A 23,738-nucleotide genomic window follows, 5' to 3' on the forward strand; every position below is an offset into this window, starting at 1 on the left:
CCTTTCAAAATGCTCATTAAAGGAATCAAATGGGGGAAAACAGCATGTTCCATGGGAATCCACAAGAGACTATTCATAAATAAAAAATGCAACCATACAAAGAGTCAACAACAATGTAGAAGATTTGAAGAACTGAATACTTGTAACTATAGGTTTCTGAGCAGAACTATCTTGCAGACTGTTAACATTACATCAGGGTGGATCATTCATGCACCTATCAGTTCAAAAGGCCTCTCCGGTTGGTGGCAGGCTCTCTGCTGGGCTGTTGCTTGGTGACTTCTTACACCAGGAACCGCCTTATGCTGTCTGTTCAGAGTGACACCCTCACATTCTCAAGTAGTTTCTCTTTAGGCACAGAAGAAAGCTTGCTGCAATCCGGTGCACAGCCATTTGGGACTAACTCCAACTGAACACAGGGGACTTACTTCTGTGTAAAAATGCATTGGAGTGGGCTGTGGACCTTTGAAAACAGTGGGACCATGCAGAAAGATAAATTTGAGCACCAATTAAGATGCCAGAACAAGAGAGCTTTTAGACAGTGAAAATGTAGTTATTACGTTTTGAAGCAATTGAATGAAAAACATGTCCTAGGACTTAATGCCTAACCCTTTTTCTATAAGAGTTTACTGTGAGACCCAATAAATTATCATGAGTTTAAATAACTGAGTGGGTCAATTTTGAGGCTGGTTGGCTGGCGCGCATTCTTTCTTGGAAATGTATGTTAGAATTTTGCATTATCCAGTCAAAAGGAGAAGTGACTTCATTTTTATCTTTTGAATTTGGCTTGAAAGGGGGAAGGAAAGGAAGAGGAAAGCAGCTGAAATAACTTTTTTTTAAGGCATGCAAATAGCTAATGATTAGATTATTCTAAGTGGGCTCATTAGCACAGCTAATAGTCAAGTGCAATTTGTACATATTGTGAACACGTAATACTCGAAGAGCAAATTGCAATGACCTTATTGGAGAGGTTATTAGCTAAATATAAACTCACATGTGAACTAAAATTATAGATGCCATTCACTGTGTATTTGAAAATGGTAACATTCTAGTGGCATAAAATAGGCATGGGCAGATTGAAGGCTTGTAGGATCTACTTTTCCCCATTTCTTTTTTCCCTGGGATGGAGCGGGGCACATTGCCAATTTGTGGCAGAGTCAGCTGTTTATTTATTTAGAGTATTTGTCCCCTATTCCTTAGCAAAAAAAAAAAAAAAAAAGTTCTCAAGAGTGGCTCACATACAACCAACTTAAACAAGACAGTCCCTGCCCACAGGCTTACAACCAATAAAAAAAAATCCCCATTACACAAAAGGGGAAAGGGATAAGGAGAGAAAATCATACTCAGGCAATCCTTAAGTAATTGTTTTTATAATGACATGCTTGCATAGTTCAGGGGTAAGGAGCTGGACTTTCAGCTAAACTGATGGAATGAGGCCTGCTTTCCATCTCTCTCACTTGTGGAAAAATATACTGTATATTACAAGTTACATCTGAGTTACTGCAAATCAATGTGGAGCCTGTTTGACAAAATGGTTAACATTCCAAATCAGGGCCAGAGGGCCTAAGCTTCAAATTCCTACTCAGCCGTGAAGCTCAGTGGGTGATATTGGGCCAGTTTCTTATCTCTCAGCCCAAGCTAGGTCTCAGCATTGTTGAGGGCTTAATGGGTGGCGAGAGGATCTTGAACACTGCACTGAGCTCCTTGGAAGGACGGCAGGATAAAGTGTTCAGGTGGGTATGTCTAAAGATCAGGGCCTTGCTGTGCAATCATATATGCATCTGCTCAGAGGGTGAGCCTACTCCCTGAGTAGAATTTCAGCCTCAGGCTTAAATCAGTGGCCCAAAGGTGGGGAATCTTTGGCCCTCTGTTTAAGAAATCAACAACAATGTTGCTGACTAGCAGTGACCAGAAGAGGAATGACCGCTGGGAGCACAGAAACGCCATGGTACACCTGCAACAGCACAACCGGACACCTTCATCTGCCCCACCTGCAACACAACATGTCTCTGCTGTACTGGTCTCTACAGCCACAGGAGGCGCTGTAACTCTCTTTACCCCCAAAGGTGCACTCCTCCATCGTCAATCCAAGACTGACGGATGCCCACCAGAATGCTGCTGAACTACAGCTCCCACCATCCTTGCCCATTGACCCAGCTTACTGGGGTTGATGGGAGTTGTAGTTCAGCAAATACCTTGAGTGCTAAAGGTTCCCAACCCTTGCATTTAAGCCCCTAATGTCTATTAAAGCATTTATGAGCAGCCCTATCAAAGATACTTATTCTTAAAAATGTGAAGGATTTCTGAATGAATGTGGCGGATGAATGAAGGGTTTAGAAGTTAAGACTGGCTCCCTCCTTCTCAACAATAGCATCAACAATAATAGCAGTAATAATAATAATCATAACGGCACTCTCTTCATCTCTAAAGCTCCGGTCCTCCATGTATGCTCTGAACTCGGCAGGACTTGCATCCGAATCAATATGCTTGGGAGGATGGGGATAGCTCGCTCTTGGCTCGCTTCGGAGAGACTGCTTAGGCCTCGCCAGACTCCGCTCCTCCTTTTCCTCTTCAGCCCTTCCCTTAGGAAGGCTTCCCCCTGCCCCTTGCACGAGGCCTCGCGGAGAAAGGCAGGCCCTGCAGGAGGAGGAGGCGGCGCCGGCGCCGGGGAGGAGCCAGCGACGCCGCCGGCCCGGGAGCAGCGCAGAGCGCGCGCGACAAGCCGAGAGACGGAGGGAGCTTCCCCGAGGCGCGCCTGTTCCCGAGTGAGTAGCGGCGGAGGTCGGGGCATCATAAAATGGCGGGAAGACACCGCCGGGAGGGCTGCCCAGGGGACGGCTGCGCCGCGGTTGTTGCACCCTCGGGACGCCCGGCTTCCTCGTCGATGCGGCGGCGAAGGGGAGGAGGGAGGGAGACCGGAACGCCCGGGTTTTTTACAAAGGAGCGGCGGGAGATGCATCCCGGACTCCTGGGTTCCTGTTCAGGAGAGGAGTAGCGGCAGGATATGTAAACTGGCAGGATGCTTGGGTCCCTTTTCAGGAGATGAGGCAGGGTCCCTTTTCAGGAGGGAAAGGAGAGTGGAAACAGGACACCTGGGTCCCTTTTCAGGCGAAGACGCCAGCAGGACGCCTGGGTCCCTTTTCAGGAGATGAGGCAGGGTCCCTTTTCAGGAGGAAAAGGAGAGTGAAAACAGGACACCTGGTGTGTGTGTGTGTGTGTGTGTGTGTGTGTTTAGAGATTTGTCTGGATGCCTGGCTTCTTATTAAGGGAGTAATCAGGATGTGCCTGAAGAGCCATGCTGGATCATTCGACATTGGGCAGCTACCACATAAATGTTACACAGTCCGTCCTTCTCACGGGAACAGCGGTTAAAGAGTGATCCTCTCTGCTATTGCAGTACAGTACATGCTAATGGGTAACATGGGCATACTTTTCTGTGTTAGCAGAGTCTGGTACAGAGTCTGGATATTGGACTTTGTTTTATTTCGGTCCCCCCCCCCCCGCCCCGGTTTTTTTTGCAGGCGCATGTGAATTATGTCATTAAGGCAGCAATCCTAATTACACTTAACCGGGAAATTAGTCCCACTGAGCAAAACATGCTTGGGATTAGAGTGCAAAACCCCTAAAGTTCTCTCTGTGTGTGTTGGCTTTGAAGGATGGATGATTTCCAGAATTACCTGTTTTTTGTTTTCATGTCTGTGCTGCCAGGTTTCTTGGATCCTTCTGTAGTTTCTGTAGGAAGATGGAATTCCTGGTATTATGTGTGACAGATTGAAGCATAGCCAGGACCTCTGCTTTTTGGTGGGGTTATTCCCCTGAAAGGTGGAGGGAAGCATGTGTTGAAGAAGGGTCCCTGTGCTGTTTTTGTTTTTTAAATTCAGTAGGATGATTCTTCCAGCCCATTGGGGTACCTGAGTAAGAGCCTCTCTGTGTTGTGGCTCTATGGCTTTCCCCTTCTGAAGGTAGTAGTGTTAGGAAATGAAGGTGAAGAAGATCCTTATTTAGATTGAAGGGTGGGGAGGAATTTTTAAATAGGGTTTCTTGTTTGGTCTTTTGCTGGTTCCGGCACAACGTGTTTTCATCCTTGCCAGTAATCCAGGGCTGCAAATACTGTTCTACTGTATATATCTTTCACTTTCTGTTCTGTAATTGTGCGGTGCCCTTCTGCTGTTAGTGAAATAATCAACATGTGCACCAACTTTAACCAAATCAGGTCCTCCTGGATTATAACCTATGGCAACCATGTCACTTTTGGTTCTTGGAATTTGGTTTAGCGAGCTCAGATGCATTGTTTCGTATAAGCAGAAGTCCAAATGATAGTCTGTGCCAGTCAGTCTGTTTTGCACATGGTCACATATTTCCACAGGGGGAACTGCTGTCAAAAAAGACCGCTTCCAGTCAAGAAACAGACCAAGATATTTTGAGGCCTGTGGCAGCCTGGCGTGTGAATTATAATAAGCCAAATAACTGATAATTTGATCGCCTTGTTCTCACAGTGGCTAACCAGATACCTATGGGAACCCTGCAAGGACATAAGCACAGCAACACTTTCTTTTTACTTGTGCTCACCAGCGACAACTGTTGAAAGCATCCTGCTTTCAACACTGGAAGCTTTTATGCAGCTTTCAGGGCTAGCTGGTATCCATGGATAGCCTTATTCCCTGTGTGAAAAGTAGATGCATCATGTTGTCGGTTGTGCTCACACTTCCCATGGAGACAGGAATAGAAAGTATTAATTAGGTTAGTGGGTTCTGTTGCTGGACGCTCTTCAAGTAGACCCGCCGTCAGAATTTGGAGGGTATGTCCCGGTGAAGGGTTAAGGGGTATGTCAAAGAAATGCTGACAAGAATGGAAAGCTGGTCTTTGGGAACCAGGTGAGTAGCAAATGCTTTCAGAGGTAGGAACAAACTGTGTCGCAATGCAGGAATCTCAGCTAGATCATACGTGACATTTTCCTGCAGTCCAGTTCAAGATCCTGGTGCTTTCCTTCTAAGCTGTAAATGTTCTAGTCCAGGCATCCCCAAACTTGGCCCTCCAGATGTTTTGGGACTACAACTCCCATCATCGCTGACCACTGGTCCTGTTAGCTAGGGGTGATGGGAGTTGTAGTCCCAAAACATCTGGATGGCCGAGTTTGGGGGTGCCTGCTTTAGTTAATAGATGTGGATTGAATTGGCTGAAGATTGCTGTTTCATCAAATAGTTATTCTAGGTCCTGCTTAACTAAGGGGGCTCCCTCTGTCTTTGTCTTCATTAGCCAAATTATCAGCTTTGCAGCCCTGCTTGCTCTGTAGTAGGATATTCATTGATTCATAGAATTGCAGAGTTGGAAGAGACCCCGAGGGACATCTAGTCCAAGCCCTTGAAATGCAGGAATCTCAACTAGATCATACATGACAGGTGGCCATCCAACCTCTGCTTAAAAACCTCCAAGGAAGGAGAGCCCACCACCTCCAGAGGGAGACAGTTCCACTGTCAGACAACTCTTACTGTCAGAAAGCTCTTCCTGATGTTTAGTCAAAATCTCCTTTCTTGTACTTGAAGCCATTGGTTTGGGTCCCAACTTCCGGAGCAGGGAAAAAAACAAGCTTGCTCCATCCTCCATGTGACAGCCCTTAGATATTTGAAGGTGGTTAGCACATGTCCTCTCACTTTCCTCTTTTTCAGGCTAAACGTACTCAGCTCCTTCAACCGTTCCTCATAAGGCCTGGTTTCCAGACCCTTGATCATCTTGGTTGCCTTCCTCTTCACATGTTCCAGTTTGTCAGCATCCTTCTTAAATTGTGCTGCCCAGAACTGGACACAATACTCCCAAGTGTGGTCTGACCAAGGCAGAACAGAGCGACACTATGACTTCCCTTGATCGGGACACTAGACTTCTCTTGATGCAGCCTAGAATAGCATTAGCTTATTTTTGCTAATCTATCACACTGTTGACTCATGTTAAGATTGTGTCCATATATGTTGTGATGGACAGATACCGCTGCATTAGACAGCAGGTGGATTTTCTGTGTAGCCACCAAATTAGTTCTACCTATTTATATATTTGGGGTAATCAAAGTGGCATCCTCCAGGTGGACTACAGCTTGCATCACCCCTGACCATTGTCCAAGCTGACAGGGACTGTTGGGAGTTAGAGTCCAAAGACATCTTGAAGGCACCGTGTTGGCTTAGCCGTGGTAGACTGCAATGGCTAGTAAATTAGACCCCATAGCATTTGGGAGGGCAAGGCACCGTCCACAGAACACTGCAGCTTCTCATCCTTTGTTCGTTAGAGTCTTCGGATGGTCTACATCAGGGGTTGACAAACTACGGCCCGCGGGCTGGATACGGCCCGAGGGGGTCGTTAAACCGGCCCCTGGCCCTTGCCGCCCACTCGGTCAGCCCCCGCGCAGAGCTAAACCGGCGTGGTGCTCAGCCACGGCTTCCTATTGGCTGCAGGAAGCTCCTGCAGCCAGTAGGAAGCCGCAGACACCTTCTCCTCCCCCGCCATGGCTCCAAAAGCCAGTGGGCATGTGCACATGCGCACGAGTGTGCGCGCTCCCATGAATGTGCCCACGCGCTCCTGCGTGCAGGCGATCCGGCCTGCCGCCGAAAAAGTTTGCCAACTTCTGGTCTCCGTAGTAGTATCATGATGCAAATGCCAGCATATGGCCTGAGTCTGGAATTCTGAACATTTCAAGCTTTCCCTGTTTTGGTGGGTAGATGGGAATGTGGCTTCTGTTTTTAAAGAACCCTTGTGGAACAGGGTAAGACCCACTTGCAGTGCAAGACTGTACACGTTTAGCAGGAAGTAAGTCCCGGGTAAGTATAGGATTGCACTGAAGTTAATGAACATAGAATACAGTGGTACCTCGGGTTACATACGTTTCAGGTTACATATGCTTCAGGTTACAGACCAGGTTACTAAACCAGAAATAGTACCTCGGGTTAAGAACTTTGCTTCCGGATGAGAACAGAAATCGTGCTCCGGCAGCGCGGTGGCAGCGGGAGGCCCCATTAGCTAAAGTGGTGCTTCAGATTAAGAACAGTTTCAAGTTAAGAACAGACCTCCGGAATGAATTAAGTACTTAACTCGAGGTACCACAGTAATAGAATCTTCAGTTTGGAAGGGACCCAAGGGTCATCTAGTCCAACCCCCTGCAATGCAGGAATCTCAGCTAAAGCATCCTGCAGGGTTAGGGAGGTATATAAATTCTAATCATCATCGTCCTCCATGTCTAAGCTAGGTTCATTACTTTCAGTAATGAGTAAAACTTAGCTGAATACCACTAGAGTAATATCTGAACCCTGCCCACATACTCAATAGGACAGGGCAATATATCGATATAACCTGTTCAAAGTCCATATTGTGATGCCGGTTTCATAGTTTTTGACATAGCAACATATTGTGAATTTTGTTTGTGTGGGTGTACACTATGAAAAAAATCACAATGTGGAGAAAAGCATGAAGCCAGCCAATGCCTCTACAAAGCTCCATCCTTATTTCAGACATTGTGATATATCGGTATATCGCGATGTTTAGCTGGTGATGATATAATGTTGAAAACCAGCCCTAACTGATGTTCAGCCTGCGACAGAAGGGAGAAAACCGTGCAGGGAAAGCAGCTACCCTTCCAGCTTCTTTGTGAAAACACCAACGCAGCCCATCAGTCTGAAACGGGATGAGATTGTAGTACAGTAGTTATCACCATAAAGGGCGTTAGGTAAACAAACTGAGGGCATGTGCTTAAAAATAATCAATACTAGAGTACAGTGGAACCTCGACCTACACCCGCCTCTTCTCACGGACGTTCCAAGTTGCGACCGCGGCAAACCCAGAAGTAAACACTGGGTTTGCCGCGATTCACACATGCGCGGAAGCAGCTTCTGCCATCTGCGCATGTGCACACGTGGCTGCCGCCTCTACACATGCACAGAAGTGCGCCGCCGCTGAATGCGCACACGCACAACGGCGCCTCTAGTAGCATCCGGTTTTGCGCAGCAGACAGGCCTCCGGAACGGATTATGATAGTAAGTGGAGGCTGTACTGTAGTTCTAAATAGTGGTGGGTCATTGAAAAAACTTGCATTTAAAGACCGCTCATTAAATGGTATCATTTTGTTGCTGTATTTTAAATGCTTTCTGACTTCTTATGCTGCCTAGGTTCCTTTGTAACTCTAATTTTTCTGAACATTTTCCTTTCCTTTTTAAAAACAAAAATGCTCATGCCCAATTATTTCCATGTTTCAGACAGGGAGATTCAGCAGAAATGCCGCTGTAGTTCTCCTTGGAGCTAGGACACATACTCCATCTGTTACATATATAAAATATCTTGGTGCCAGAGGCAGGGATCTTAGTATAATGGGATGCAATTGTCATTCTGCAAACAGCTTGAAAGACTGACAGCATGGAGTTGTGCAAGGAAAATTACAGCCGCCTCTTTAGTTAATTTTTTTTAAAAGCCCTTTCAAATTCCAATTTTTGTATTGTCTGTAAAATCTTCAAGGTTTTAAAAAGCCAAGGTACCTCTGAGTGGGACGCGGGTGGCGCTGTGGGTTAAACCACAGAGCCTAGGGCTTGCCGATCAGAAGGTCGGCGGTTCAAATCCCCGCGACGGGGTGAGCTCCCGTTGCTCAGTCCCAGCTCCTGCCAACCTAGCAGTTCAAAAGCACATCCAAGTGCAAGTAGATAAATAGGTACCGCTCCGGCGGGAAGGTAAACAGCGTTTCCCTGCGCTGTTCTGGTTCACCAGAAGCGGCTTCGTCATGCTGGCCACATGACCCGGAAGCTGTACGCCGGCTCCCTCGGCCAATAAAGCGAGATGAGCGCCGCAACCCCAGAGTCGTCCGCGACTGGACCTAATGGTCAGGGGTCCCTTTACCTTTACCTCTGAGTAGTTGTTCACACGGGTAGAACATCAGCCAGTTGCAATAATTTGGGAGCAGCCCACACACACAGTGTTAGGACACATGACTTTTTCCTAGGCTCAGCCTCTGGTGCCACCAGTTAAAAGGATCTTAGGTAAAAGACCGTGAGCTGGATGTTGCTGAACTGCAACTCTCAGAGGTTGATGATACAGCTGTAGCTGTGCTACACCCAGAAGGCCACCGGTTCCCTACCCCTGGGCTGGGCGGACCAGTGGTTTGACTCAGTATAATGCTGTGCTCTATCTCTGTAACTAACAGAAGTGATCACTCTAATCCTGTTTTCATTCTTTTTTATCCTTTCGAAAGGTTTTGCAGCGGCGTGTGAATCATTAGCTGACATTTACACAAGCTGGGCCTTGTGTAATGAAAACCACATAGGTATCACTTTAGGGGATCGTTGCAGAGGCATAATGCCATTGCTAAGCTTACCCATGTATCCTCCAACCTTTCCCTTTGAAAACAAAGCGAAGCACCAGCTCAGATTTCTAGACGCGAGCTTAAAATTATTTAGTCGACAGCTGGTCAGGATTGACCAGCCGTATTTCCATCTTCCAGGACTCATCTTCCCTCCTTCCTTTTAGGGTTGGGTATAGGTACGCTGGTTGCTTTGGGGAGCAGTAGGGCTTTTTCCCCCATGGCAATTTCCATGCTTGCAGTTTTCTCCGTGCAGCGTCCTGTGTCCAGGGTGGGATATTTGCTTGGCAGGCATGTAATGCCAGATTCAGGCTGCTCACAATCTACATGCTCTCTCTCTCTCTCTCTCTCTCTCTCTCTCTCTCTCTCCCCCCCCCCCCCCCAATTTCAGGCCATCTGTGCATTGCAAATAGCTGGTCCTCCATACGCTGTCATGCACAAAAGCGCACAGTTCGTCTGCCCCCCCAGCTGATCTGCGTAGATCTGTGGGGTCATCGTTCTCTCGCATCAGATAATCTATCCGATGGTCAGGAAGAGGACAATTTGTACCCCTAGCACTGTGCTTGATTTACATTTCTCGCCCCTTACCCGCTGCCATCAGAATTGGTGGACCCCTTGGGAAGCAGGAGAAACATTTGATCCTGGGGCAGGAAGACAGTGAACCCCCCCATCCCGGTTTTGTGGCTTTGTTTTCAGGGTTGCTGTTAGGGGTAGTAAAAAAGAAAGAAAAAAGAAGTACCGTATTTTTTGCTCTATAAGACTCACTTTTCCCTTCCCAAAAAGTAAGGGGAAATGTGTGTGCATCTTATGGAGCGAATGCAGGCTGCGCAGCTATCCCAGAAGCCAGAACAGCAAGAGGGATTGCTGCTTTCGCTGAGCAGCGATCCCTCTTGCTGTTCTGGCTTCTGGGATTCAGAATATTTTTTTTCTTGTTTTCCTCCTCCAAAAACTAGGTGCGTCTTGTGGTCTGGTGCGTCTTATAGAGTGAAAAATACAGTAGTAGATATTCATCCTGTTCCTGGATAATCTTATTTTGCCCACTGAGCAAAGTGAGCACAACTTTCTGAAAATAGTAAAATAAAAACAGTACTACTACTAATAATAACAATAACAAGCCATTTCTATAGAACAGGCATGTCCAACACACAAGAGACTGTCATCTACTCTCAGTATAAAAATTCTGGAAGTGATCTACCCATGAAGGGGGTGGGAAGCCAAAGTTGTTTCACCTTTTTTTAGGGGGGACCAAGCCAAGGTTGTTGAGCTTTTTTTTAGGGAGAGAGGGGAAAGATTAAAGTTCTTGACCTTTTGGGGGAACAGAGCCGCGGCCGGGGGGGCTGGGGCTTTCACTCACAGACTTGCTTATCACCAACGCTGATTGAGAGGGAGCCCGAGATCGTCCGGGGATCAACCTATTCATCGCGGTTGACAGGTTGGACATCCCTGCTATAGAACATATAACATCTGGTCATCAGCATTTTAAAAAATGAACCTGGTTGAAGAGCTGTGCAGGTTGGTAGGGCGACCGAAGGTGCTGCCATGGTCAGAGCAGGAAAAATTATCTCTAGTTGCAATTAAAAAATAAATAAAACAGGATCCAGCATCAGCATCTATGAAGCCAAACCTGGACATGGGTAGGGAAAGATGTCAAATAATGTTTTAGGTGCCACAGCGTTGCTTTTTGAGGCACGCTTGGGACTCTCACTTTGCTTCTGAGTTTTGTGCGTGCCGTAATATTGCCCCAGTTTGCACCAGCTTCTCTGGTCCTGCTCTTCTGCCCTGGGAATTGTCATCCTGTTATTTCTTGCAAGGAAACGTGGAGGACAATGGCCGAGCCTCCTATTGTTGCCCCCAGAAAACTTATGCGCTCGGGCGCATGAAATAAATCAGGGTGCGTGTTTTGTGGTTCCATCGAAATACAGCCCTCCAGTTTCCAGGCTAAGGTTGTTTGATGGAGTCAGCTTGTTTTAAAAAAGAAAAGGTGATGTTCTAACTGCTTGAGATAGTCTGTCACTGTGCATAACTTTGTTCCTTCCTTGAAGTGTTAACGTTTTCTAACCAGATTTCTAGATTGTTAGCGGTCCTGGAAACCTACACCAAATCAATGAGGCATCTGCTGTCTGCGCCTCCTTTTTGCCCGTGCAAACGGATGGGAAGAGGCTTGCCTGAGCTAATTGCTTTGATAAATTATTCATTCTGGTGCTACGCAGCAGGCTGGCGATCAAATGCTGTCTCTTTGGCCTGCGGAGGAGACAAGAAGATGTAAATCTTCCTTCCCCTGCAAAGAGCAGTGATTTAGGCATCTTTGAAGGCCTACGGGGTCAATAAAGGGAATGGAAATTGGTCACAAAAGCTGAGCTGGTTGATGCCGATTGACTTACTACTCTTCCTTTCTCAAAGCAAGAGACGGACATCCATTGGGTGTCACTGCACTTCGGAGACTGGAGAAAAATGCCCGCAACATCTGACTGTGGTTAATTTCCAATGGGATAGTTATTTATCTCCCCCTCTTGCCCGCAGTAAACTTTCACCTGCAGTGAATTCAACAAAAACTTTCAGTTTTGTTTCCCACAGTTGATGGTTTCACCATAAGCTGTGTTCTGAGAAAACGTTGTTTAGTCGTGTCCGACTCTTCATGAACCCATGGACCAGAGAACGCCAGGCACTCCTGTCTTCCACTGCCTCCCGCATTTTGGTCAAACTCATGCTGCTAGCTTCAAGAACACTGTCTAACCATCTCGTCCTCTGTCGTCCCCTTCTCCTTGTGCCCTCCATTTTTCCCAACATCAGGGTCTTTTCCAGGGAGTCTTCTCTTCTCATGAGGTGGCCAAAGTATTGGAGCCTCAGCTTCACGATCTGTTCTTCCAGTGAGCACTCGGGACTGATTTCCTTAAGAATGGATAGGTTTGATCTTCTTGCAGTCCATGGGAGTCTCCTCCAGCACCATAATTCAAAAGCATCAATTCTTCGGCGATCAGCCTTCTTTATGGTCCAGCTCTCACTTCCATACATCACTACTAGGAAAACCATGGCTTTAACTATACGGAACTATACGGACCTCAGAAAACATGGCTTTGGATAAAAATCTTGCTTAAACCTTCAAGCTGTTTCCTCCCTCCACCCCCTTCTCAACGTGAGGTCTTAGTGGGGAAAAGAGGAATAATAGATTCTTACAGGTACTGGTAGACTTTAAAGACAAGGTGCTTGGATTACGGTGGGCGAAGATGGAGATCTCTCTGTGAAATCCATTAGCTCCACACCCTCATGTTTGCTCCCCCTTTAGCTTTCTAAAAAACAGTTGCTCTCAGGTCTGAAGGTACGGATGCAGCTGGGAGCCCCTTTCTGTACATACCAGGTGATCTTATAATATGCAACCTTGCATGGTCCGGGTTCTCAGTCACACAGGGTTGGGAGTCCGTGTGTTGCTTAAGCCTCAGAGCTCTTGTAAGGAACTGAGGAACCAAGGCATCTGCACTTGCCTGGTTAACAGACTGGAGAACTCAATTCCCAAATCTAGAGGAGAGTCTGGCTGTGACAAATTAATCAAGGAGTTGACACCAGTCAGTTGCCTTCACTACACAGTTGTACCTTGGTTGACGAACACCTTACGACTCAAACGTTTTGGCTCCCGAAGAGAGCTGGAAGCGATTGTTCCGGTTTGTGAGCGTTCTTTGGAACCCGGACGTCCGACGTGGTGTCCACGGGTTCTGATTGGCTGCAGGACCTTCCAGCAGCCAATCAGAAGCCGCGCCTTGGTTTCCGAACGTTTTGGAAGTCGAATGGACTTCCGGAACGGATTCCATTCGACTTCCACGATACGACTGTACTATTGAAAACCTTTTTCTTTAAGCAAGCCTACCAAGCCTAGATAGGATATAAAAACAGCCAAACACTTAGAGGTTTTATTTATGGTGAAGTGGTATACAGTGGTACCTTGGGTTAAGTACTTTATTTGTTCCGGAGGTCCGTTCTTAACCTGAAACTGTTCTTAACCTGAAGCACCACTTTAGCTAATGGGGCCTCCTGCTGCCGCCGTGCCACCGGAACACGATTTCTGTTCTCATCCTGAAGCAAAGTTCTTAACCCGAGGTACTATTTCTGGGTTAGCGGAGTCTGTAACCTGAAGTGTATGTAACCTGAAGCGAATGTAACCCAAGGTACCACTGTATGTGTTTTGTTAAATAAATAAAATAAACATTTTCTGATGTTGACACAACTTCTGCGTGTTTTCAGTCCTACGTAGGTACGACCAATGGCATGGTCCGATTTGAATATGTCACACAGATTGTGGGCAAAGCTACTGCGCCGGAATGCCATTTTGCAATGTTAGTCTTAGCTTGGGGTGGCTTAGCCCCGGCCTGATCTGGACACCCCCCCTTCCAAACATTTATTTTCTGGTCTTCCCTGGCACCCCCAATATGGGTGGCAGCAGAAAAGGGGGGGGGTTTAAAAGTAGATCCAGTTCTATGATGAGGATGCAAATCACCAGTCGTCAGATCAATTGTTTGATGAGTAGAGTGGGGCCAATTATTTTTCTCTTAACTGATTCACACAGATTCTCTAGAGGAGAGAGTATTGTGTATGTTTTGTGTGTGCTCCTCTGCCCCTATTTTAGCTGCTTCCATTTTTTTTTTCTCTCTCTCTGCCCCCACTCCCAAACCTATCTGCCTATAAAAGAATGGTGAGCCAGTTATTTCAAAGCTGGAAATAAATATTGTTCCAACTAACGAGATGGATTTTTGCAGAGGGCGGCAGCAGCCCTGCTGTTTTCAGCCAAGCCTCGCATTGTTTTGTTTTTACTGTGGAGAATTCATGCTTGCGTGTGGAAATGTGGGTCGCCGTTTGGACCGGTTTGTAGTTAGCCGTTCCTGTGAGATCACAGAGCTTGTAAAGAAGCTGAGCACAATTGTACTGGAAGCCGCATTCTTCCACAGCACTCGCAAGGATCCCAGTTTGCCGTCCATTGAAGCTGAAGAGCAAATGCTTTTCCGGTTCTGAGCTCCCCATAGTTACGAAAGGCTCCAAGGACAAAACCGTGGTATTGTTGTGGTTGTGTGTGTTTTTTTTTAATCTTTGCTGCATGACTAGAGAGTAGGAAGAGATCAGACTGAAAAAATGTTTTTAATGCCAAATCGGTGGGAGTGGGGACTATCAATTTGCCCCAAATACAAAGCCTGGGCTGTGTGTTAAGATCAGCGAAGGGAGTCCTCATGGTTTTTCCACCACCCTCAGAAGCTGTGTGGGTAGGTGGCTTGGCAAGTGGGCATTCTCTGTGGCAGCCCCTAAGTTGCGGAAGGCCCCCTTCCCATGGCAGTGTGTCTGGCTTTTTCTCTGTACAGTGGTACCTCGGGTTAAGTACTTAATTCGTTCCGGAGGTCCATTCTTAACCTGAAACTGTTCTTAACCTGAGGTACCACTTTAGCTAACGGGGCCTCCTGCTGCTGCCGCGCCACCGGCACACGATTTCCGTTCTCATCCTGAGGTAAAGTTCTTAACCCAACGTACTATTTCTGGGTTAGCCGAGTCTGTAACCTGAAGCATCCGTAACCTGAAGCGTCTGTAACCCGGGGTACCACTGTACAGCTTTTGGAGAATGCTGAAGACTTTATCCTGGCCTCTGACACCTGAGATGTGTGTTTTCAGCACCCCACCCTGTTACTGTGAACATAATTTATGTTTTAACTTTTAAATTCTCCTTTCTTTTTTTTTTTTTAAATATAATTTTTATTCATTTTACAAATAAGACAAATTAATATAATTCAAACAATTTATAAAACCATTCTCTCATTTTTTTGACTTCCCTCAACTTGGCTGGTACTCCTTCCCTTCTCAATTTTCCACACATTTCTTAGTTCTTATCTGCTTCTTAAATTAGATCTGCTTTCAATCCATAATTTTAACTTTCTTTTTTACAAAGCTTCGCTAAACGTTACAAGCGTTATTTGTTTTTCACCTAAATTATGCATATATTCTGAAAATTTTTCCCATTCTTCAATAAATCTCTGATCTCGTCGATTCCTAATTCTTCCCGTCATTCTATCCAGTTCTGCAAAGTCCATCATTTTCATTCTCCATTCTTCCAGTGTTGGTAGTTCTTCTTGTTTCCATTTCTGGGCTAACAATATTCTCACTGCTGTTACTGCGTACAAAAATAATTTCCTATCTTTCTTGTTTATCTCATTTCTCACAATACCTAGCAGGAATGCTTCTGGCTTCTTAACAAATGTTTACTTAAACATTTTCTTCAATTCATTATATATCATTTCCCAATAATTTTTAATTTTCTTACATTCCCACCACATATGATAAAATGTACCTTCTTTATCTTTACATTTCCAACATTTGTTACATTAAATTCTCCTTTCTTAATGGTTGTAATCAGCCCTGGGACCTGCTGGCGAAGTCTGGGTGGTACTAAATAATAAAAGATTTTGAAGCTTATTGGCTAATAGTTATGTGTTGTTTTGTGTCTAGCCCATGGCAGTGGCTATTGCTGTTTGATTTTCAGTGTTGGCGCATTTCCAGTTTCCTTACTTTGATGAGCTCCTGTACAGGACACACATGGGTTAATGGCAAACCCTCCCCCATCCTGGAACCTTTCAGATGTTGCTGAACTTACATAATAATAATTTTATTATTTATACCCTGTCTATCTGGCTGGGTTGCCTCCCTTCATTGTCCATGCTGGCTGGGCATGATGGCTGTTGTAGTCCAAAACATCTAGATCAGGGTTTCCCAAACATGGGTCTCCAACTGGTTTTGGACTACAATTCCCATCATTCCTGACCCCCCTGGTCCAGCTAGCTAGGGATGATGGGAGTTGTAGTCCAAAAACAGCTGGAGACCCAAGTTTGGGGAAACCCAGCTTGGGGCAGGTGGATTTCGAGGTATATCCATGTCATTGATTCACATGTCCAGAGCGTTGTATGGGGCAACCTTTGAAAACCGCCTGTTTTCTCCCAGATAAAAACATGTGGACCATTTTTTAAAAGTGTGGCTCACCTTCAGAGACCAAGCGCTCATTATTTTAACTCAGGCGGCTGCGTAATGATTACTGTTCCCCCCCCCCCCCCGAGGCTCAGCGCCTCTCTACACCTGCAAAGGATGCAAGAAGGTCAGTGGTGGGAAGGTAATTTTTTTTTGCAGGTGATTGTACTTGAGTTTCTTTGTAGCTGGAATCGGAGGCGCAGGCAAAGAGCCTGCCTTTTGAAGGGGTAGAAACACCGCTCTCTTGTTCTTGCTCTTCTCCATCTTGAAAGTGCTCACAATCTGCTCTGCTTTTTTCTCTCTCCCACCCCCACCAGGGAGGAATAAGCCGTGAATTGCATAAACTTTCAAAAGACTTCCAATAAATCCAGGCTCACGCAGCTCGCGCATTGGAACAGATGGATAATGGAGACTGGGGATATATAGTAAGTATGCCGGCTAGGCTGTGGGGGCATGGCAAATTCTCCCAGGGGTTCTGTGTGTGTCTGCTGTGCACATGTGTTTAAATCTGCCTTCCTGTGCTCCTTTACAGCTGGCCCCATGCAAATGCTCCATTTCTTCCAGTCGTAATACCTTGTATGTGTTGTTGGCTACAGACCTACAGCCAAATATTTGGCCGGTAGATTTCCTCTGTCAGCTGCAGGCAAGGGTGGAGAACCTTCTTCCAGCCCGAATATCACATTCATTGGAGGCTTTTAAGCAGTGTTAGGAACTCAGATAATATAAGCTAGGCGCCAAATGGCTCCTTAAAGCAAGAATAAAGGTAAAGCACCCCTGACAGTTAAGTCCAGTCGCAGACGATTCTGGGGTTGCAGCGCTCATCTCGCTTTACAGGCTGAAGGAGCCGGCGTTTGTCCGCAGACAGTTTTTCCGGGTCATGTGGCCAGCATGACTAAGCCGCTTCTGGTGCAACGGAACACCGAAACCAGAGCAGCGCATGGAAACGCCGTTTACCTTCCCACCGGAGCAGTACCTATTTATGTACTTGCACTTTTTGGCGTGCTTTCAAACTGTTAGGTTGGCAGGAACTGGGACCGAGCAACGGGAGCTCACCCCGTCGTGGGGATTCGAACCACCGACCTTCTGATTGGCAAGCCGAAGAGGCTCAGTGGTTTAGACCACAGCGCCACCTGCGTCCCACTAAAAAGGAAAATTACAGCTGCCCAAATGGAATGCTTTGTTGGCATTTTGGGTAAGACTGCTCTAAAGTCTTATTTTTCAAAGGATGAACTGACTGTGATTGATCATCAGTTAAACATCTGACTAGTTCAGATGACAACCTTGAGCTGCAGGTTAAGAGCTTTGAGAACTTAAAGAACTTCCAAGGCTGCTTATAAGTAACATTTACTTCCTCCCAAGGCTGCTTATAAGTAACATTTACATTTCAAAACAAAACATGTTATATTACATAATGTTATATTATATAATGTTATATTAAGTCATTAAGTCATCAGGGTCTTTCACACAGGGCAGTTGGTGGTAGGTAGAAAGATCTTGGTTTGTGCAGGGGGGTGGGCAGGATACTGCAAACCCCAGGTGTCCTTTGCCTACATCCTAGAGACTATATTCATATCTGAGGAAGTTTTCACCTCTTCCTCTTTTCCTTTGAAAGAATGGGCAGTATCCGTCAATAGCTCCTAATGCACAAGAACAGCTGAAATCCCACTTAATAAGGCCTGCACAGGTGAATTTCCTAATGCCAAGCATCCTTTTCTAAAAACCATCCCGCAGGCAACGGACGAATTAGATGAGCATCTCACCTTGACTCAAAAGAACTCTATGTCCTGCTAGTTCGCTCATGAATCTGCCCCTGCATGATGCCACCTGGCCCAGAAGTGAATCTGCCTTGTTTTGTTTCCAGTGCAGTAGTCAAGAAGTCATTGATGTTTGCAGCCAGAAAGTTTTATCTCCAGCTTCAGTATAATATTTTAAAGGAGCCTTATTTTGCTATTTCTATTGACTCATCCTGGGGGGCTTCTCTGGGCAAATCACGCATTTCTCCTAATTGGCTCTTCATTTCAGCAGTTCATTTGTTATGTCGCTCTTTTATTTCGACCTAAAAGAGATCCTTACTCAAGTCTGATGCCACTGGTCCTCTTGGCATTGGTTTCTTTTTTGTTCAGCTGAGCTATTTCTAGTATATGTTGAATGTGCATAGAGTAAAGAGAGGCATTGTGCTTGAATTCAGACTCTGTAGCCTGCTGGGCTACACTGTAAAGGCTAAGCAGGTTCCCTCCCTTCCAGACACACTGTCACAAAAAAATCTCCAAAAGAGTTGTGCAGCATTGTGGACAAAGGCACACGGGGTGCCTAAGTGGGTGAAATTGGCCGCATGGAGCCATTTAGTGCAGCCTCCGGGGGGGGTACCATAATTGTATAAAGCCCAGTGGGGTTAATAGTAGACCAGTTGAAATGAATGAGCCTAAGCTAGCCATGGCCATGGATTTCAGTGGCTGTGCTCTGAGTAGAGCTAACATTGGGTGCAAACCAATGTGTTGTGTGTGCCAGGAGTGCCACAGGGAACAGTGGTTTGCGACTGACCCTGGGGTGCAAGTACCTTTTTTGCACCTCTTACTTTTTACAGCTTTGTAAATTAAGGCTGGGACACGGGTGGCGCTGTGGGTTAAACCACAGAGCCTAGGATTTGCCGATCAGAAGGTCGGCGGTTCGAATCCCCGCGATGGGGTGAGCTCCCGTTGCTCGGTCCCTGCTCCTGCCAACCTAGCAGTTCGAAAGCACCTCAAAGTGCAAGTAGATAAATAGGTACCACTCCAGCGGGAAGGTAAACGGTGTTTCCGTGCGCTGCTCTGGTTCGCCAGCAGCGGCTTAGTCATGCTAGCCACATGACCCGGAAGCTGTACGCCGGCTCCCTCGGCCAATAAAGCGAGATGAGCGCCGTAACCCCAGAGTCCGTCACAACTGGACCTAATGGTCAGGGGTCCCTTTACCTAAATTAAGGCTAAAGAGGCAGTCACGCCTCCCTTCACCTGGTTGCCCACCTTCCCCTCCTCTTTGGACAAGAGGTGGGGACACTTGTGCGCAGGGGTGACGGCACAGTAGAATAACTGCATGAGCGGCAGGGTCTGCACTGTGATCTCAAAAGGAAATGGCAGGTCAGGTGAGAACGGGACGCAGAGCCAGGGCATTGCAGGATGAGTCAGATGCTGCGCCACTGATAGGTGGCTGCATTTGGTCACCCGTCGGCAATTGTTCCTCGGCCCAAGAGAGCAGCTAATTATATGGCTAGATGAATGCTTCCCAGAGGATGGTACAGTTGTGTTCCAGATGGAATTGAAAGGCAGATTATGAATACTGTTCTGCCTTATCAGGGGAGGAGTCCAGTTGATGCCTTTGGGCTCAGCCGAGGACCTTTTGATTCAGGTGATGCCTCTACTAAGAGGACAGGCAATTTTTTTTGGGGGGGGGGTGTCCTCTCTCCCCTGCTCCCTCCTTGTGCCACCTGAAAATTGAGCTAGAGACCCTCCAGAACAGGGCGGCAGGTGGCAAGAGGGAGAGATGCAGGTGGAAGGGCAAATCAAGAAAACTCCCCTCCATTTCTGTTCTTCTGGATCACAAACCCTTCCGTGAGCGCAAGTTGGCTCTACCCTAATTAACTTTCGATAATAATGCCCCATGCTAAGGCACACAGGGGGAAAGTGCAGTTCTTATTGCTTGCTTGTTTGTACAAGCAGTAGTTTTTTTAATGGTCGTTTAAGGTACAGTGGTACCTCGGGTTAAGAACTTAATTCGTTCCGTAGGTCCATTCTCAACCTGAAACTGTTCTTAACCTGAAGCACCACTTTAGCTAATGGGGCCTCCTGCTGCTGCCACCCGATTTCTGTTCTCATCCTGAAGCAAAGTTCTTAACCCGAGGTACTATTTCTGGGTTAGCGGAGTCTGTAACCTGAAGCGTCTGTAACCTGAGGTACCACTGTACTTACAGGATATTCATATGTTGGCTTGTGAGAGCTCTGAAACTTCTCCTCTCCCCTTCTGCAGATGACTGAGCCGGTCACTCTGAATGTGGGTGGACATTTGTACACGACGTCGCTCACCACGCTCACGAGGTACCCCGATTCCATGCTGGGAGCCATGTTCCGGGGAGGCTTCCCCACCGCCAGGGACTCCCAGGGCAACTACTTCATTGACCGGGACGGGCCGCTTTTCCGGTACGTCCTCAACTTTTTACGGACGTCAGAGCTGACTCTGCCTCTGGACTTCAAGGAATTTGACCTGCTTCGTAAGGAAGCGGACTTCTACCAGATCGAACCCTTGATACAGTGTCTTAACGAGCCCAAACCTCTGTATCCCGTGGATACCTTTGAGGAAGTGGTGGAGCTCTCCAGCACTCGCAAACTCTCGAAATATTCCAACCCGGTAGCGGTGATCATAACGCAGCTGACCATCACGACCAAGGTCCACTCGTTGCTGGAAGGCATCTCCAACTATTTCACCAAGTGGAACAAGCATATGATGGACACGAGGGACTGCCAAGTTTCTTTCACGTTTGGGCCCTGCGATTACCACCAAGAAGTCTCCCTTCGGGTCCACCTGATGGAGTACATCACAAAGCAAGGCTTCGCCATCCGAAACACCAGGGTCCACCACATGAGCGAACGAGCCAATGAAAATACGGTGGAACATAACTGGACTTTCTGTAGGCTGGCACAGAAAACGGACGACTGATTTCGCCCCTTCTTTCCCCGTTTGTTTACTGTCCAGAAGCTATGTAGCAGCTTCTCAGAACAAGGTATTCAGAGACTTCCACTTAAAACAACATTGGAGAAAATCTCCGCATCTCTCTCTTTCTCCATATATACATAGATATATATATATATATTTGTTTTAAATATTTATTATGGATTCCTAAGGACCGGAGAATGGGCATGCTCCAGCCCCTAATCTTCCGTCATGTTGTGAGGAAATGTTTGCATGTGCCTGCTCATTCCATCAAAGAAACTTTTATTTTTTTTATTTTTGCAAAAGATGAAGCAAGAGGGCATCCTTGGAAGGACTGTGGAATAATTACATTTAGGACACGTTTTCCGTGGTGTTCACACCGTACAATGTAAAGTGCTAAAAATTGTCTCCTGGTTTTTAACCTGTGTTTAATCCGTCTAGTGCTATTACAAACCACTCCAGAGGCTCCAGTCCAGTGTGAATTGTCTCGTAAGCTACACCAAAACGAATTAAGAAACAGTACAAGAGAAGTTTGTGTAGGAGAAGTTCTCTCTGGGCTGTACCCAGATTTGTTAAAGTGCAGCTGGGGAGAGGAAAATCATGTAATCTAACCTAGTTTTCATAAATCGGTAAGCAAGCAGTATTAAAATAATTGAGGTGCCATCAGGGTTCTTCTGCCCCTGGTTTTATTGTCAGCAGTACAGCATTTTACAGTTATGAGAACTGCTTCTTTCCATGCATTATGAAACAAGCAACCAAATATTACCTATGGCGATAAAAATACAGTTAGAAGTATTTCCATTGGATTTGGAATGAAATAATAATAATAATAATCCCTGTGGCAGAGTTTTTTAAAAAATGCCTGGTGCAATGTTATTCCCAGGTGTAATGCTTGCCAGCAAGAAGCTAATAAAAAAATAGAAATTACAGAATTGGGTGGGGGTTTTTTTGCTCTCTTGAAATTATTCCAAGATGCATAGGAGTAAATGAAAATGAAGAAAGAAAACTTTTTAGAATCACCGGTTGGAATTTTGTAAGCAAAACAATGACAGCGCTGCAGTGAACGTCGTCAGGATTTAGGGATCTATATTACACATGGCAGCTGGGCTGGGCGAGAGGAATATAATTGGGAAGAATTGCATCTTCCCGTACAATAAGGCAGGCCAGCTGGCACGCTGCAGGCCAGATCTAGCCCTTGAAACAATTTGATCTGGTCCTTTGAGGCCCTACCAAATGCTTTTTGAATGGGGTTAAAAAAACAAATCTTGCTTTACAATTTTGTAAAGGGGAAGAAGTAGTGAGTCTGCACCTCTGTTTCATATGCATTTTATAGTATCGCTGTTGCATTTGCATTGTGGAGATGCAGAAACGCCACTGCTGATCTCCCATCGTTCGGGGATCTTTCACGAAGCCTTCCTACCCCTCCCAGGCTTATGACCTCATACCATCTGAGCGCTTGTGTTCTGCGTCTGCTTAGCGCTAATAGATGCCAGAACACCCTTTGCTCTCCCAGCCTCCAGATGAGCACTCGGGACAACAGAGGGTTCTCTTAAGAACACAGGAGCCGACCTTCTCTGCCATTAAAACAAACAAAAAGCTTGTTTCTCGTGGATGCAGATAAACGTGTTTTTTTTAGAAGTATTTAGAAATGTACAATGGCAGCAGTCTCTCTCGCTTTGTGTTTGTGCATGGGGCTTGTAGTAACAAAGATATAACCGGATTTCCCTTATACGATGAAATACACGAGGCCAAGAAACGTGAGAGGAACAGTATTATAAATATTACAACGTAAGATGCCTTTAAGGTCATGTTTTAGAGCTCTCACAGAAAGCAGTTCTGGAACACGGCATTCAGGTGCGTGTGTGTTTGTGTGCGTGTGTGTACCTACTCATTCAATAATTGTTGCAACCTTGCTTGCGAGCGGCCTGAAGGGTTTTTAATCAAAAAGTCATTAAGTCTTGCTTTTGCTTCTTTAGTGATGTCAGAGGGAGGGAGGGAGGTTTCTGCCTCGGGCAGATAAAGGAGGCTTGCGCCAGCGTGTTTTCCCCTACAGAGTTTGTTTATTTATTTTTTGCTCAGTTAAAGACCAAGAAAGAAATCTATATGAAAAGCAGTAAAAGCACAAAAAAGTTCAATAAAGTTTGTTTAAAACTTCGGGAAAGTTTAGGTAGAAAGGGTTTTTTAAAATTGGTTATGTTCTCAGCTGTTTTCAAGAATGTGTTCAAGTGTTGTAACCCATCCTGGAACCTTAGAAGAAGAGTTTGGATTTGATATCCCGCCTTTCACTCCCTTTAAGGAGTCTCAAAGCGACTAACATTCTCCTTTCCCTTCCTCCCCCACAACAAACACTCTGTGAGGTGAGTGGGGCTGAGAGACTTCAAAGAAGTGTGACTGGCCCAAGGTCACCCAGCAGCTGCATGTGGAGGAGCGGGGAAGCGAACCCGGTTCACCAGATTACAAGTCCACTGCTCTAACCACTACACCACACTGGCTCTCTAGAGTGAAGGGCGGGTGATAAATGACAATGGGCAGTGTGTAGGGAGGTCTTGGGCTGCCCAGACAACAAGACCGCCCTCTCGTCCTCACTGATGTGGTCCAAAGGAAAGCAGAGCAATACATTTGGCACCAGCTTGGCTGCAGGAGTTGCTGGAATAGTGGCAGAGGATTGTTAATGTATTTCGCTACTAAAGCGAAATAGCTCGCTTGTCCCTCTGCTTTGCAACAGCTGCCTGGTTACTACAAATAGGCTCAT

General features: G+C 46.2%; 1 protein-coding gene across 3 annotated transcripts; it reads left to right on the plus strand.

The window, feature by feature from the left end:
- Positions 1 to 2,536: 2,536 nt before the first annotated feature.
- Positions 2,537 to 22,946, plus strand: KCTD6 (potassium channel tetramerization domain containing 6). Of its 3 annotated transcripts, XM_083426707.1 has the most exons (4): positions 2,639 to 2,762; positions 16,283 to 16,433; positions 16,624 to 16,731; positions 20,306 to 22,946. In XM_083426707.1, exons 3-4 carry the CDS (start codon positions 16,705 to 16,707, stop codon positions 20,990 to 20,992), a joined length of 714 nt encoding a protein of 237 aa, XP_083282833.1. In that variant the 5' UTR covers positions 2,639 to 2,762; positions 16,283 to 16,433; positions 16,624 to 16,704; the 3' UTR covers positions 20,993 to 22,946. The 3 variants fall into 3 exon arrangements, with proteins under 3 accessions (XP_083282834.1, XP_083282832.1, XP_083282833.1); XM_083426706.1 differs by lacking the exon at positions 16,283 to 16,433 and having other exon boundaries at positions 2,611 to 2,762; XM_083426708.1 differs by lacking the exons at positions 16,283 to 16,433; positions 16,624 to 16,731 and having other exon boundaries at positions 2,537 to 2,762.
- The last annotated feature ends 792 nt before the right edge of the window (positions 22,947 to 23,738 follow it).

The sequence above is a fragment of the Podarcis tiliguerta genome (assembly GCF_965153285.1).
Source record: "Podarcis tiliguerta genome assembly, chromosome: 2".
Taxonomy (NCBI): Eukaryota; Metazoa; Chordata; class Lepidosauria; order Squamata; family Lacertidae; genus Podarcis; species Podarcis tiliguerta.